At 42.4% G+C, this 13,695-nt stretch overlaps 1 protein-coding gene across 5 annotated transcripts; it reads left to right on the forward strand.

The window, feature by feature from the left end:
- Window positions 1-906: 906 nt before the first annotated feature.
- LOC148041446 (putative beta-1,4-xylosyltransferase IRX10L) lies at window positions 907-3,862 on the forward strand. 5 transcript variants are annotated; one of them, XM_087679629.1, is made up of 5 exons: window positions 907-1,110; window positions 1,245-1,433; window positions 1,909-2,297; window positions 2,423-2,664; window positions 2,860-3,862. In XM_087679629.1, exons 2-5 carry the CDS (start codon window positions 1,358-1,360, stop codon window positions 3,371-3,373), a joined length of 1,221 nt encoding a protein of 406 aa, XP_087535755.1. In that variant the 5' UTR covers window positions 907-1,110; window positions 1,245-1,357; the 3' UTR covers window positions 3,374-3,862. The 5 variants fall into 5 exon arrangements, with proteins under 5 accessions (XP_087535755.1, XP_087535734.1, XP_087535742.1 ...); XM_087679608.1 differs by having other exon boundaries at window positions 907-1,104; XM_087679616.1 differs by having other exon boundaries at window positions 907-1,098.
- Window positions 3,863-13,695: the final 9,833 nt, after the last annotated feature.

Raw genomic sequence — 13,695 nt, forward strand, 5'->3', positions numbered from 1 at the left:
ACTAAGTCAAAGTTAGGCATGCATGCCCATGATGCTTAACTTGGACTCTGAGAAAATAGGAACTTCGTGTGGTTCATGAAGCATCTTTAAAAAATGGTGATACTTAATGTATTGCAACAAGTCAATATGATGTGGCTCCGAGTGATAGGTCATAATCTTCTCTCATATAGAAAAATGAGTTTCTCTCTCATCCTTTTTCATGGCCGACTCTTTCTCTCTCATCTATGCCAACTATCAAAGAATGATCCACCTCTTCTTGTACTTGCGTAGGGGGCTATTGTTGCTCCTAAGTGACCGAGTCCCTCCTCCAAGTCCAATTATTTGCGCAAGGAGGGGCTCTTATAAATGAAGGGTTGACAAAAGAGTGACAATGGGGGGGGTCAATAGAGTGACACTCAAGGATGTATTGTTTTAAGATTAAAAAAAAGTCAAAAGGTAAAACAATTTACATGACTCAATTATTTGACTCACATTAGTCTATAGTTAAAAAGTTGCATCTTTTTTACAAATTTGCGACTAAATTGGGGTGGGTTGAGTTTTGCTTTGGGTCGTGCAACTATATTGCCCCTTTAATTTAGGGGCCTCGAAGATTTGTTCCCAATAACAACAGAACTCTTAGAAGCAGTGTTCGGGAAAGTAGTATCTCAACTTATCACAATGCCGGTTAGATTTGAGAAATTCCTATTAGACTGCAATGTAGAAGGATTTTAGCTTCAAGTGAACGTGTAGATCAGTGTATATATCTGAAAATATGTGTCCAAACTTATTGATTTTTTGGATTAAGAAGACTAGTATCAAGGAAACTCACAGTCTGAAAATATGTTTCTCAAAAATATTTTTCTCAAAAATATCTGAAAATATGTTTCTCAAAAATATTTTTCCTGAACACTGCCTAGAAGACTAGTATCAAGGAAACTCACAGTCTGAAAACGGCTTCCGTCGCACTGTGTTGTCGTTGTTTTCTGTGGAAGCTGCTGTTCCTGCGTCTCCGTCCGGCCGATCGTCTCTCACCTCCGAAGGCTTTCTTCTGACGCGCTCTCCCGAACCACCACTGCATCAGGGCCCCCCTTCAACAAAGTTCCCCCCGGCCCCCTCCGTGTGTGTGTGCGTGTGTGTCTTTGTGTTCCTTTCGATGCATTTCTGCAGAAATATGAGGCGCTTTGATGCATTTCCGCGGGAATGTCTGATGCATTCCCGTAGAATGAATGGATTCTAGCTTACCTGCGATGCCAAATTTGTAACAGGAACATTTTGTTGTGACAAAAGATCAGGAGATGCAGCCTTGTCGCCATTTCCTGTAGTCTTCCGAACTTGTCGCACTACAAGGATCACTTGGATCAATCCCGAGAGACGGACAATGAAGAATATCGTTGGATTATTACTGTTTTCCTGTCAGTTACTGTGGATTGCACAGGCGCAGGAGCGGATCTCAGGTTTTTTTTTTTTTTTTTTTTTTTTTTTTTTTGCTTCTTTCTTTCGAGATCATCCATTGATGCAGGGAATGCTTCTGCTATTTGGCATTTCTGCACATACACGCATGACTGTACACCGAGACTGGCCCGAACATCTGTCAAGCAGACAGGGTGTAAAACGGATGTTGTATAAAAGTCATAACTTTTTTGAATGAAAAGCCTCCTCCAGCTATACATTTGGCTTCAACATTTCCAGTTATAAGGGCATCCGCACGCTGTGGTGTAATGTCATCTTTCTATAGCTCGAACGTTTAGAGCTTCTTTTGGAAATTAGAACAGGGCGCAGTATCTAAATCAATTTTGCAATGTGTACATTACACCACTTGCTATGTCGTAATGTTATCTTGCTATAGTGTTGGCATTTAGAGTTTCTTCTGGAGATCAGAACAGGGCACAGTATTGAATCGTCTTTTGCACTGTTTGTTTCCTTTTACAGGCAGTGCTGGAGATGTCCTAGAGGATGATCCTTTTGGAAGGCTCAAGGTCTTTGTTTACGAGCTTCCATCAAGATACAATAAGAAAGTCCTCGAGAAGGATCGGAGATGTCTGACTCATATGTTCGCAACAGAAATATTTGTTCATGACTTCCTGCTCACTAGTCCCGTTCGAACATTCAATCCGGATGAAGCAGATTGGTTCTTCACCCCTATTTACTCCACCTGCGATCTTACACCAAATGGATTGCCATTACCATTCAAATCTCCTCGAATGATGCGCAGTGCTATTCATTATATATCTACTAGGTGGCCATACTGGAATCTTACTGAAGGAGCTGATCACTTTTTTGTTGTACCCCATGATTTCGGTGCCTGTTTTCATTATCAGGTAAGTGCATGTGGTTTCGTGGATGTTATTGTGTGTGGGTTGGCAGGTGTTAGTAGGTGCACAAAACTTCCGTTGTCCATGCTTTCACAAAAAAAGGGGATTTTGGTGCTCTTTCTGGGGTACAGGAGGAAAATGCAATTGCCAGAGGGATACTTCCTCTGTTACGTCGTGCTACACTGGTGCAAACCTTTGGCCAGAGGTATCATGTATGCTTGAAGGATGGATCTATTATTGTTCCCCCCTATGCACCTCCTCAAAAAATGCAGATGCATTTGATTCCTCCCAGCACGCCACGGTCCATATTTGTGTATTTTCGGGGCTTATTCTATGATAAAGGAAATGATCCAGAAGGTGGCTATTATGCACGGTAATTTCAGCTTAAGTTGCTGGCTGCTGTTGACAGTTTTGTGCATAAGCAGATCTAACATAATTATGCAAATTTAAGTGTGTTGTGTGTCTTGTGTTGCAAATGATGTTTCATCTTGCTAAGACATATTGTGGCTTCTTGTGTTGCTGGTGATATTTCATCTCGCTAAGACATGTTGTGCCTTTTTTCTTGCAGTGGTGCTCGAGCAGCTGTTTGGGAGAATTTTAAGGACAATCCTTTATTTGATATTTCAACAGATCATCCAATCACATATTATGAAGACATGCAGAGGGCTATTTTTTGCTTATGCCCTCTAGGGTGGGCACCATGGAGTCCAAGACTTGTGGAAGGTGTGATTTTTGGCTGTATACCTGTAATCATTGCTGATGATATTGTACTACCATTTGCAGACGCTATTCCATGGGAGGATATTGGTGTATTTGTTGATGAAAAGGATGTTCCGAACTTGGACTCCATACTAACGTCCATTCCCCCAGAAGTCATTCTGAGAAAGCAAAGGCTTCTTGCGAACCCCGCAATGAAGCAAGCAATGCTTTTCCCCCAGCCTGCACAACCAGGGGATGCTTTTCACCAGATTCTGAATGGTTTAGCTCGGAAGCTACCCCATGGTAAGAGCATTTACCTAGAACCTGGTCAGAGAATTCTGAACTGGACAGAAGGTCCACCTGGAGACTTGAAGCCATGGTAGATCCTTCAACTTCAGGAAGTATACAGATCTGAATGTTTGAATGGCTGCCTGGCCATCTAGGTTTCAAATGTGTACACTAAACCATCAAAAATAGCTGCTTCTGGGTTCTCCTCAGAAAACAGATGGTATTAGTTGAAGACCATTTGGAGGTTAATAGCCCAATCTCAATCAAATTGTACAGATTGGTTCGTTCAGCTCATGCGTCTTGAGACAAAGTTTGGATTAAAGGTGCACATTCTGGTACTGCTATCAAAACCGCAGTGCTTGAGCGGCTGCATGCTACTGGAATCGCAGTCATGAGTTTTGTTGATACTATCTTCTACTTGAAGCACTGCTGTAACATGATGTGTCAAGGCTGGTTGGTGGCTTTGTGTATGACTGCTTTTTGCATCTGAGCAGGATTGGTTAATTCTTGAGGAAGGTTTTACATTCTGCTGCAAGAACATGGAGAACAAATGAGACTTTTTTTCCAGTTTGTGGTGGTTTTCATTCTAATTTGTCATCAGAGTCACATCGTCTTCATTTTGGGAACCTATGGAAGGTAGTCTCAGCTACCCTGCTAAGTTTGTGCTGTATTTATTTGTAGTAGTATTTGTGGAAAGTTTCCTTATTATTGAGGCTTTGATTTCCTAGGCCCTTAGCAATGGGTTCATGTATAATATGCAAATGAACACAGATCATATGGTAATCACTGACACATTTGAATGTGGTCTTCAAATTCCTTTAAGAGGCTACTGTACTGCTCTGACTCTGCATTGAAGCCCACAATATGCATTGGTGCATAAGATCCTCATCTTTTGCCTTTGGCAGGATGTAAGTGAGGGTGGCCACCAGCATTTGTGGAAAGTTTGCTGATTATTGAGGCTTGAGTTAATAGGCCCTTGGTAATGGGTTCATGTATATGAAAATGAATGCAGCTGATATTGTAATCACACACATTTGAAAATGGTCTTCAAATTCCTTTAAGAGAATATTGTCCTCTGACCCTGCATTGAAACCCATAAAATATATTGGTACGTAAGGTCCTCATCTTTTTGTCTTTTTATGGATGTGAGGGCGGCCAGCTTAGAAGAAGATGATCAGATTGAACAAGTCTACGCACATATAGGGGCATTATTTTTGCCGACATATTTAATACCGTTTGTTCATCAAACAAACATCTTCCAATTCTTTTAAGAAACAGGTTCTTTCTTGATTATTGAAAAGTAGGCTTGTTTGTAATGCAACACAAATTCGCGAACTTTTTACAGTTGAATTGTAGTTGCTACTTTTCTATGTTAAAGTGGGAGTTACATCATAATAAGAGGGCAATTACAAAGAGTGTCAGGGATAATGGGAATCTGCATCTACTTATTGGAACAAGGGGAATTGACATCTAGTTGGAGTTTCAGATTGTTTAGTTGGTAGAATCTTAGGGGAAACTATACAAAAAACTGAAAAATGTAGCTATAAAATCTTAGAGAGAACAAGGAACATGAAAAAACAAAGCCATCAAGTGTAGGGCCCCAAGAAAGGAATGACATATTCTCCATGTGAGATTGCACTCTGGAATGTTAACAGGAGTGGGAGAGTGACCTAAGAGGTAGGTCAATGCTAGAATTTCCGTAAAGCATTGGAAAAGTACATCAACTTGGTGGCTCTAACGATAGGTTTAGATGAGCATTTGACAAACGATAGCCATCCAATGTAGAGTTTAGGCCACATGATTCCTTGATTTTCCATATTGTCCATAAAGCCTTTTTATTTGGTTCAAGTCAGATTGCACAAGTGGTTGGGAAGGTCAAATTTGCATGAGTGGTTGGAAAGATCCAATTTGCAAATGGTTGGTAGTTTGCATATGAGCGCATGCGTGTTAGTATTGTACATTTAATGACATCTTCCAAATTGTATATCGTTTGTCTTGATTAGTGGCGTAAGCAAAGTGGAGTATCATTGTCATTGAGCTTCTTGTATTTTAAGTTGTCTTCAATGTATTTGGGAGTGATTGGAGAGAGATGCAATCTCTAATTTTAACCAATGTATTTGGGTTGCTCTTCATTAAAAGTCCATGTGGCATCAAAACACAATTTGTTTACCATCCAACTCGAAAAAGGCAAATGGAATGGCATGCAGGTGACAATAGAAGATGCAAAGCTCAAGTGGAAAGCTCCTTGCTTTCAATAGTGTTTCAACCTTTGAGGCAACCATGTAGTTTCTTTGATTTAACTAAAGGATTTGATTTGTTCAATACAATTGTGACCTTTCATTTGCATTCAAGGATAACATTTTTGGTTTATTGAATTTTATACACAATCTTGCTAATAGACCAAATATGGAGGTGATGTTCGTAAGTGCAGGAACATTGGTAAAGGCTATGTTCAACGTTTAAAGATCATGTAGTTTATTCATAAATAGCAATGTGGAATGAGTGGTAATGACTTTATATTATTGATTTTCTAATCGCCAAGCTTCATGTTAGGAAGAGGAGGTCGCAAAGGTGGTAGGGATATTCATGGATCCATGAGATGCCATCTATATGTTAGTGGTTGGATGGGTTGGTACAATTGTAAGTACCATGGGTAGTTGGATATAGGAGTTCGAGTTATAAAAAGTTTATAAAACAATCTATTATGGATTGACTCCTATTTCCAACTTGCTAAAAGATTGTGAATAGCTTGTGTAATGCATTTGTTTGGATTATTGCCAATTATATGCTTAGCATGTATACATTGAAATCTATGTCAGTAATAAGTCTCACAAACCTCATGATTTATAGGTCCAAGTGCATGATGTCAATGGCACTAAACTTGAGGTCCTAGCCTCAAGGATACTTCTCTGGTGGATTGCTTGCATAGAGAAATAACACATCTTGTTTAGTTAAGGTCACCTACTAGGGTTTGTCCTATGTAGTATGTTGAGAATAAGTGGAAATGATCCAAAAAAGTGAGGGAGAGAACTAGATTTTAGAGGAATCTTGTGGGCTCAATTTAGAAAATGGAAAGTTGAGAGACAAAAATATAATTGATTTTCACATCAATGTTTTGAGTTAATGTTTGACATTTTAGTAGTGGCATTGTGTGATACTAGATAAAATTTGCAACAATTGCCTTTACATCTATCATTAGGGGAAATATGGGCTCCAAAAGGGCCTTTTAGAGTAAGTGTCAATGACTATTCTTATTGTAAAATATTTGAGGTGGACCAATGGGAGAGGGGGATCGTGTGCAAATTTCATCCATTTCCTTTGTCCCCTTGGACCCACCACAAGTAGCCTTGTATCCCCATCTCCACTTTATCCCCCTTACATTTACCTTTTACATTCTGATCTTAGTGCCCATCTCAAGTGGGCTCAACTAGGCATCCAAAAGCAAGGGGTATCATTTAAATTCTACTTTACTTCCTTTACAATCTCTTTTCAAAATTGTATATAGTAAAAAAAACCTCTTTTGGTGCTTTTCTCTAAGATCTACTTGTTTGGACATTCTCCTTTCTCTAACTTATAAATCTTTCCACAATAACTTTCTTTCTGTAGCCATAGCCACAGCTACACAATCACCTTTGCCATATGATGCTCCATAACAACCACATCCCTTCCTTATAACCAGTTCCCTATCTCCTTCCACCCAAAAGCTTCAGGGTACTACAAGGCATTAGTAGTGTTTGTAAGATTTCCATTAGCATCGTGTGGCATGACGTATTACACTACACATTTGCTAGCACTTATGCAAATGGTTGACTTGTGATGATAATTGCATAACATAGCATTATTGGTATCCTCAATGTAATGCTTGAGTTCTTCCCTCATTAATAAATCCTTGAAGAAAGTATTATTAATCTATGATTGGTGGTATAGTAGGGGCAATTTATCCTTTGGTACTTTAGGGCACCTACTTTCAGTGTGCAACGAAAGAGGAATACAAACATGGTGATAAAAGGAGAAGAGAAAAGACAATAGGAAGAGAAGAGTAATCTACACTAAATTTGAAATAAATGTTGAATGCAATGGGGGCCTAAACCATCCTTGCATGCAACCCAAAGCATTAGGAGGGCACCGAATCAGGCTAGAAAACAATGATAGCACCATCGACAATGGAGATGGAAAGTGTGCACCTACCATTTCTTGAAGGAAGGGGAGAAAATTACAACAATCTAAGAGCACGTGCAAAAGATAGAAGAGAGTGACATGCCCATATTTGTCACCTGCTATACTTAACAACAAATGATGAAATTTGGCTTTCCTAACAGACCTATTGCCAGTTGTTAGACTACATTTAATGTATTTTGACTTGTAGAAAAATTGCAAAAAAGACTAACATGATAGGTTTGGGGCTGATCGCACCCATTTGGAGCAATAGCTAACAAAGAAGCTGCATGGTCTTTGATGGCTGGAACATGAGAAATGGCTATGTAGACAATGTGTGAACACACCTGCCAACTGAGTAGGAAAAGAAATGTACACAAATTTTAATGAAAATCACAATTAGAGCTCCAATTTATTAGTTAGACTTTGGTAGAGCTCACAATCAGGAGATGACAAATTGATGGAATAAAATGGCCGGCTAACACCCCCTCACATCTTGGGAGTGTTTGAAGACCCAACAACCTCATGTGATGAGCATTGGACGCAACAACCTCATGTGATGAGCATTAAGCCTTGGGAAAAGGCTTTGTGAAAATATCCATTTCATTGTCATCCATGGGACAACAAGCCAACTTTAACTCAGAATCCATGATTTGCTATTGGACATAATGGTACTAAACCTCTATGTGCTTCATGAGAGCATGAAATAGAGGGTTCTTTGCCAGAGCTAAGGCACTTTGGTAATCCATGCACAATTTTGTGGGTCTGGTCTATGGAAAGCCAAAATCTCTAGACTTAGTCAAATTGTCTCCATAGCTATAGAGAACAAAGTGCTTGGTACACAGCCTTCGTAGAAGATAAGGCCATGTAGGCAGCTTTTTACTCCTCCATGAGATAGCTCCCAATCTAAGGGAGAAAGCATAACTTGTAGTGGATCATCTTGACTGCACATCACCTACCCAATTTAAGTCATTCCTTCTAACAAGAGTGGCCCCCTCTCCTCTATAAGTAGTGCAACATGTGCAAAGTAGCTTGCTAGTGAGCTTGTCTTTATGCAAGAAGACAACAATGCCATTGCAAAAGATATGTCTAGCCTAGTATGGATAAGCCTAATCAAAGAACCAACAAGACATCTTTAATGGGTAGCATTTGGTAGTGGGTCTTTGGTTGCCACAAGCTTGGACTCAAGTCTATGGGGCAAGGAATAGGATAACACTTGGTCATACCAAGCTCTAAAAGAAGCTGGGAGATGTATTTGTATTGGGAGATGAAGATGCATTGTGCCATTTAATAGATCTCCAAACCAAGGAAGACATGAAGGATCCCAAGGTCAGTAATGCAAACTCTTGCTGCAAGATCTCATGAGTCCAATCAACCTTTTGTGAGTCACTCTTGGTGATAATCAAGTCATCCATATAGAAGATAACTAAAACACATTGTCACCCACAATGCTGTAATAAAGGTTGGGGTCATGATTTGATTGAAGAAAGCCACTATATAAGAAGAATTGATCAATCCTTTGATAGCAAGCTCAAGGAGTCTACTTCAAACTATAGAGGACATGATCCTCCTTCCCTTGCACAAGGAAACTAGGAGGTTGCGAAACATAAATCTCCTCCTCTAGGTCACCATTCAAAAAGGTAGATTTAATGTCAATTTGAAAGACATGTTGACCATGTGGGTTGTAAGGGCCAAGATAGCTCGAATAATGGACATTTGAGTCATAGGTGCCAAAGTCCTAGAATAATCCAACCCTACCCATTGGCCAAATCACTTGGCAATGATGAGATAATTTATTGTATTCCCATGTATTGCCTTATCATTATAATCTTTTGTTGGTGTTCTTCTTTTCCGATATGTAGGTGCGAACATCCATTCCTTTACCTCCTCTATTATGCCCTTTTGTTGTCATGTCCAAAATTTGATGAGTCAAGCTGAGATATAAGAAACTCTCGAAGAACTTTTGGTTATGTTTGAGAGATATGTATTTTTATTGTTTAATTGGAGATTTCATGACACCATTGCAAACAAGTTGATGAAACAATTACAAGAGAATGGGGCACCCATTGGCTAAAGAAGCATGAGGAGTTTGATGTATAGATCAATGATATTGAGTGGGCCATTGTACATTTGGGATGGGAACCATCGACTTGTAACCTTGATCATCCACATTATATCTAGATCTCATGTATAAAGCAAGAATGCTAGAGCAAGTTGACTAGACATCAATATTCAAGAAGTCGAGTGAGGATGCAAAGACATGGCTATAAGCACACAAGAAGCCATTGTTCTTTCTTATGTGGTATAAATTACCATTGATCGCTCTCGTCCATGTCATGTGGAAGGTATTTCTTTCAAGCTTGCATGGAATGCGATTTCTACTACAAGTTACATCCAAGTCAATACCCTTAACCTAACTACAATTTACTTAATGTAGAACAACTATGACATGGTTGTGTGGCCAATTGAGCAAAAGTGAGTCCCTTTTCATCCAAATTCTAAAGAGTGCATGGCCTTGCAAATCTAGAGACCATAGTCATATCTAAGTGCATATCTATCGAAGAGAAGAAAAGAGAAGAGAAGATGGTGAAGAGCTTCACCCTCTTGATCCCTCACTCCCACTCACTCACTCCCTCACACTCTCACACTCCCTCTCTCAAGAGCACACACAAGCAAGAAGAGGAGAAGAAGAGAAGAGATCTTGTTGGGCACACACCCAAGAATGAGCTTCCATTCACTTTTTGAACTTTATATATACAAACCCTAAAAACCCACGGGCACCCATCCCTTTTTACATGATCGGCCATCGTGGCAAGGTTCCTTTTTCTAATTCCCTCTTTTTGCTTCATGCCCTAGGCCTATATTCGACTATTCTTTTACAAAAGGCACAGGAGGGAGCTTGGCACTTTTTTACAAGAGTTTTTGGAGTTTTTGAGGGGCCTTTTATTTAAAACTACGCTTTTGGCCCCGGCTTAGCTTTAGAGGCCGCATGCGTGTCTTTGCTCATTTTCCATCTTCTTTCCGATTTTTCATTCATCCTTTCGCCTTCTCAGCTTGGGGTTAACATTACCCCCCTATGAGACGGGTGCCAGTCCCATGGCACTCTTGTCGACTGTTGGTGTTTAAGAGGCAGTTGGCGAAGCAGTCATGTGAGGGCAAGGCAACACATAAACTTGGGTGCTCGTGGAAGCGTGGTAGTAAGGTTGGTTGGAGGAGTCAAATGGATAGCAAGTGGTTGACGGGGGCCTCCGAAGTTGGTGGTTGGTCGCCTTGGTGATGCTTGGAAGGACAAGGTGCTGTGCTCCACCTAAGGAGGGGGGTGTCTATCTTATTGTGTAGTGCATTGTGCTCATGCTGGTGGAATGGGGAGTTGGGTCTAACCACAAGGTAGCTTGGGTGATATCCCACGCTTGGGGGCCCCATTCGTGCCAGAGGTGCAGTGCGAGTAGCTTAGGGTGACAGGTCTAACCATAGGCGAGTGGACCTCCCTAGGTATATCCTGCCCTTGATGGGCCCTAAGCGTGAAGTGGGGGAGCAAAAAGGGCTAGGGGGTTAAGAGCGGAGCCGGCCGACTGAAGCCACCGGGCACGCCTAACTTGAGGACCCCTAGGTGCAGTGATTGTGCTTTATGTGGTGCTAAATGCTTGTGTAAGTGAGTTGTTTTGGTTATTCCATGTGTAATGTTCCGCTTCACACTAGTAGAACGACAGCTTGTACCTAATCTTCCTTGTCTAATTGAGGTGGAGAAGGGGGTCGGATGGATTTACTAAAAAATTGATGGCTTTGCATGTACCCTTTGAGGTTCATGCAGACGTGGAGGAAGGTGGTGGAGAGGAAGGGTAGTAAACTGGCTGTCGTTCATATCCTCTAAGAGAGCTAGGAAAAAGGAGGGAAGAAGGCTAGCTCTCATCATTAAACGCGCCATGGCACAGCTGTCAATGGCGTTGGGGTCAAAAAAGAGGGGAGGCAAGCCATGCTCTTGTGGGGTCGGGTCCTGCTTGAGTAGTAGCTTAAGTAGCCTAAGATAATTATAGGTAGTTATAAAGGATGGATCGGGGCATGAAGAGAAGTCCATGAGAAAGCGCATCATGGAATCATTTAGGCTTCCTAAGTAAAAATGAAGGGCATGCTCGAAGGAGGCGGCATTGGAGTTGTAGATGATGGGGAAATCATGATGCCCATGGAGGGTGGCAACAAAATCCACACCTACCCTACGAGGATACGCCATGAATGTGGGGTCGTTCCTCTCATAGGGTAGGGTGTTGCAAAATGCCATCCAGGCGAGCATGCTAATATTGCACACTCGCCTCCTCCAGAGGGTTTGGGAGTTGTAGCCCTGTACAATATGTGGTATTTCGAACACCTTGTCTTGCCAAAAATCTGCTTCCTCCATGCCCCACAGAGTGGGGGTCTTCTCTCTTTCTTCCAGCCATTTTTGTCCCAGTCGGCCGCTAGTCGCGATCACCTTCTCCATTACCTTGATCGGTAGGACCCTCTGCAGGCTGTTAGGCATGAGGGAGCTAAAGGTGAAAGGGTCCTTTTTGTTTTCTTGCCATTCCCAAATCACCAGCTCCGCGTGGAATCCAACAGGGAGGTCATTGGGGCACGGTGGGAGGGGTGTGGATGGCCGCACGATTGGTTTGGCTCTTAATTGCCTCCTAGTTTCTTCAACTAGTTTTCTCCGTCTCTCCCTTAGCGGGGTTTGTTTTTTCAAGGGCGGATCAATCTGTTGATGTTCTTGAATATGCGGCGAGGGGGGGTGTGGGATTATCTCTTCTTTGGTTCTCCTCATGATGAATTCAAGGTCAATCTCCTCCCCCTGTCGGTCTTCTAGTTGCGCTCCTTCCTCAAAGCCTAGTGCATCCAACTCCTGGGGGGTTAGGCTGGCCAGTAGTAGGTACTTCCGTTGCCTTCTAAGCTCAGCCTAACCTCCGCAGGTTGGGGTGGCATCTGTAGCCCCAGATGCAGGGCCCTACGCGCGATGCTCAGTTTTTTCTGCACCACCTCCAACGACTCCTTTCCCTTTGGCTAGGTCGTGTCCAGTAATGTGTTGAGGAAGGCCTGTTTGCTGGGCACTGAAGGCTGTTTGGGCGGCGTCTGCTTTACTTTCTGCAAGGATTTTTTCTTTCTCCACCAAAGTGAGGCGCCGTGCCAGTGTCCTCATCCGTTTCTCGTTCTGCACGGCCCATTCCTCTACTCTTTTGTTCATTCCTTCCGTGCTCTCCCCCTGCTTTTGTGCTAGGGTTATGAGCTTCTGCTCCTGGGCTTTGAGTTCTCTGCTCATATTCTCATGCTCTTTCCTTCCCAGGTGCAGTTGATCGGTCATAGACTCGATCTCCTTTTGCTGCCGCTCCCTCTCTTGCTTTCTCTCCTCCTCTTTGGCATTTACTTCCTCCATCATTTGGTCGATGTTGGCGGTTTTCGCCTCCAATTCGCCATGTTGCATCAAGAGGAGCTTGTATTCCCACTGCATTTGCACCAGTTCTTGATTTTCATCCTCGATCCACTGTTTATAGCTTTCTTCCATGTCTTCCTTGACCTTTAATTCCTGCTTGAGGTCAAAGATCTATCGTTGTTGCATGGCTGTTGTGCGAGTTTTCTCAAGCTGGAAGGTGGCTACTGACTCCTTTTCCGCCACCAACTCAGCCATAGGCATCTTCTTTTCCTCCTTTGCCCTCTCCAATTGGGAGAGCAACTCGACGACGTACTTGTCGTAACTGGCTGGTGCGTCATTGTTGTGTGGGTTGGGGTGGTCGAGGCTTCCACTCTCGGACGCTTCTAGTCCTGTCTCGACTCAATATTTGCGGCTGGTCTCTTTCGCCCCATGGCCGTGGTTTCTGTTCTCTTTTCCTGGGCTATTTCTTTACTGATAAAATATTGCATCCAGGCCACGAAGTTGGAAACCTCCATGCTAGTAGGGATGCTAGGGGTGAGGATGGTTAGTTCGGTGGAGGGTGCCATGAGGGTGGGGATAGGATGGAGGAGGGCCTTGCCTTTGCCTTCTAAGACAGCGAGTGGAGCGACTTCTGGTACATGCGTGCTAGAGCTAGGCCCTTCTTCCCTCAGGTGGCTCCAGGATCCCGGATCATCAGCCCTGCATTGCTGCTCAATGGACCGGCATGTGGCTTTGGCCAACTCCTCCTCCTCCTCCTCCTCCTCCTCCTTCCTTCTTAGTTCCTCTTCTTCCTCTGCAGCTCTTCTTTGCCTTTCTTTTTTTGCTTTCCTGTACTCTTCCTCTAGTTTCTTCTTTTCTTCTTGCTCT

This window comes from Lygodium microphyllum, chromosome 1 (genome assembly GCF_053477565.2).
Source record: "Lygodium microphyllum isolate KBCC chromosome 1, Lygodium_microphyllum_v1.1.10, whole genome shotgun sequence".
In the NCBI taxonomy this organism is placed as follows: Eukaryota; Viridiplantae; Streptophyta; class Polypodiopsida; order Schizaeales; family Lygodiaceae; genus Lygodium; species Lygodium microphyllum.

Bases quoted from the DNA above. Each gene is read 5' to 3' on its own strand.
- LOC148041446 (XM_087679629.1), top strand. From the start codon at position 1,358: ATGAAGAATATCGTTGGATTATTACTGTTTTCCTGTCAGTTACTGTGG. The intron at 1,434-1,908 runs GTTTTTTTTTTT...TTCCTTTTACAG, and splicing joins GGCGCAGGAGCGGATCTCAG to GCAGTGCTGGAGATGTCCTA. The intron at 2,665-2,859 runs GTAATTTCAGCT...TTTTTCTTGCAG, and splicing joins GAAGGTGGCTATTATGCACG to TGGTGCTCGAGCAGCTGTTT.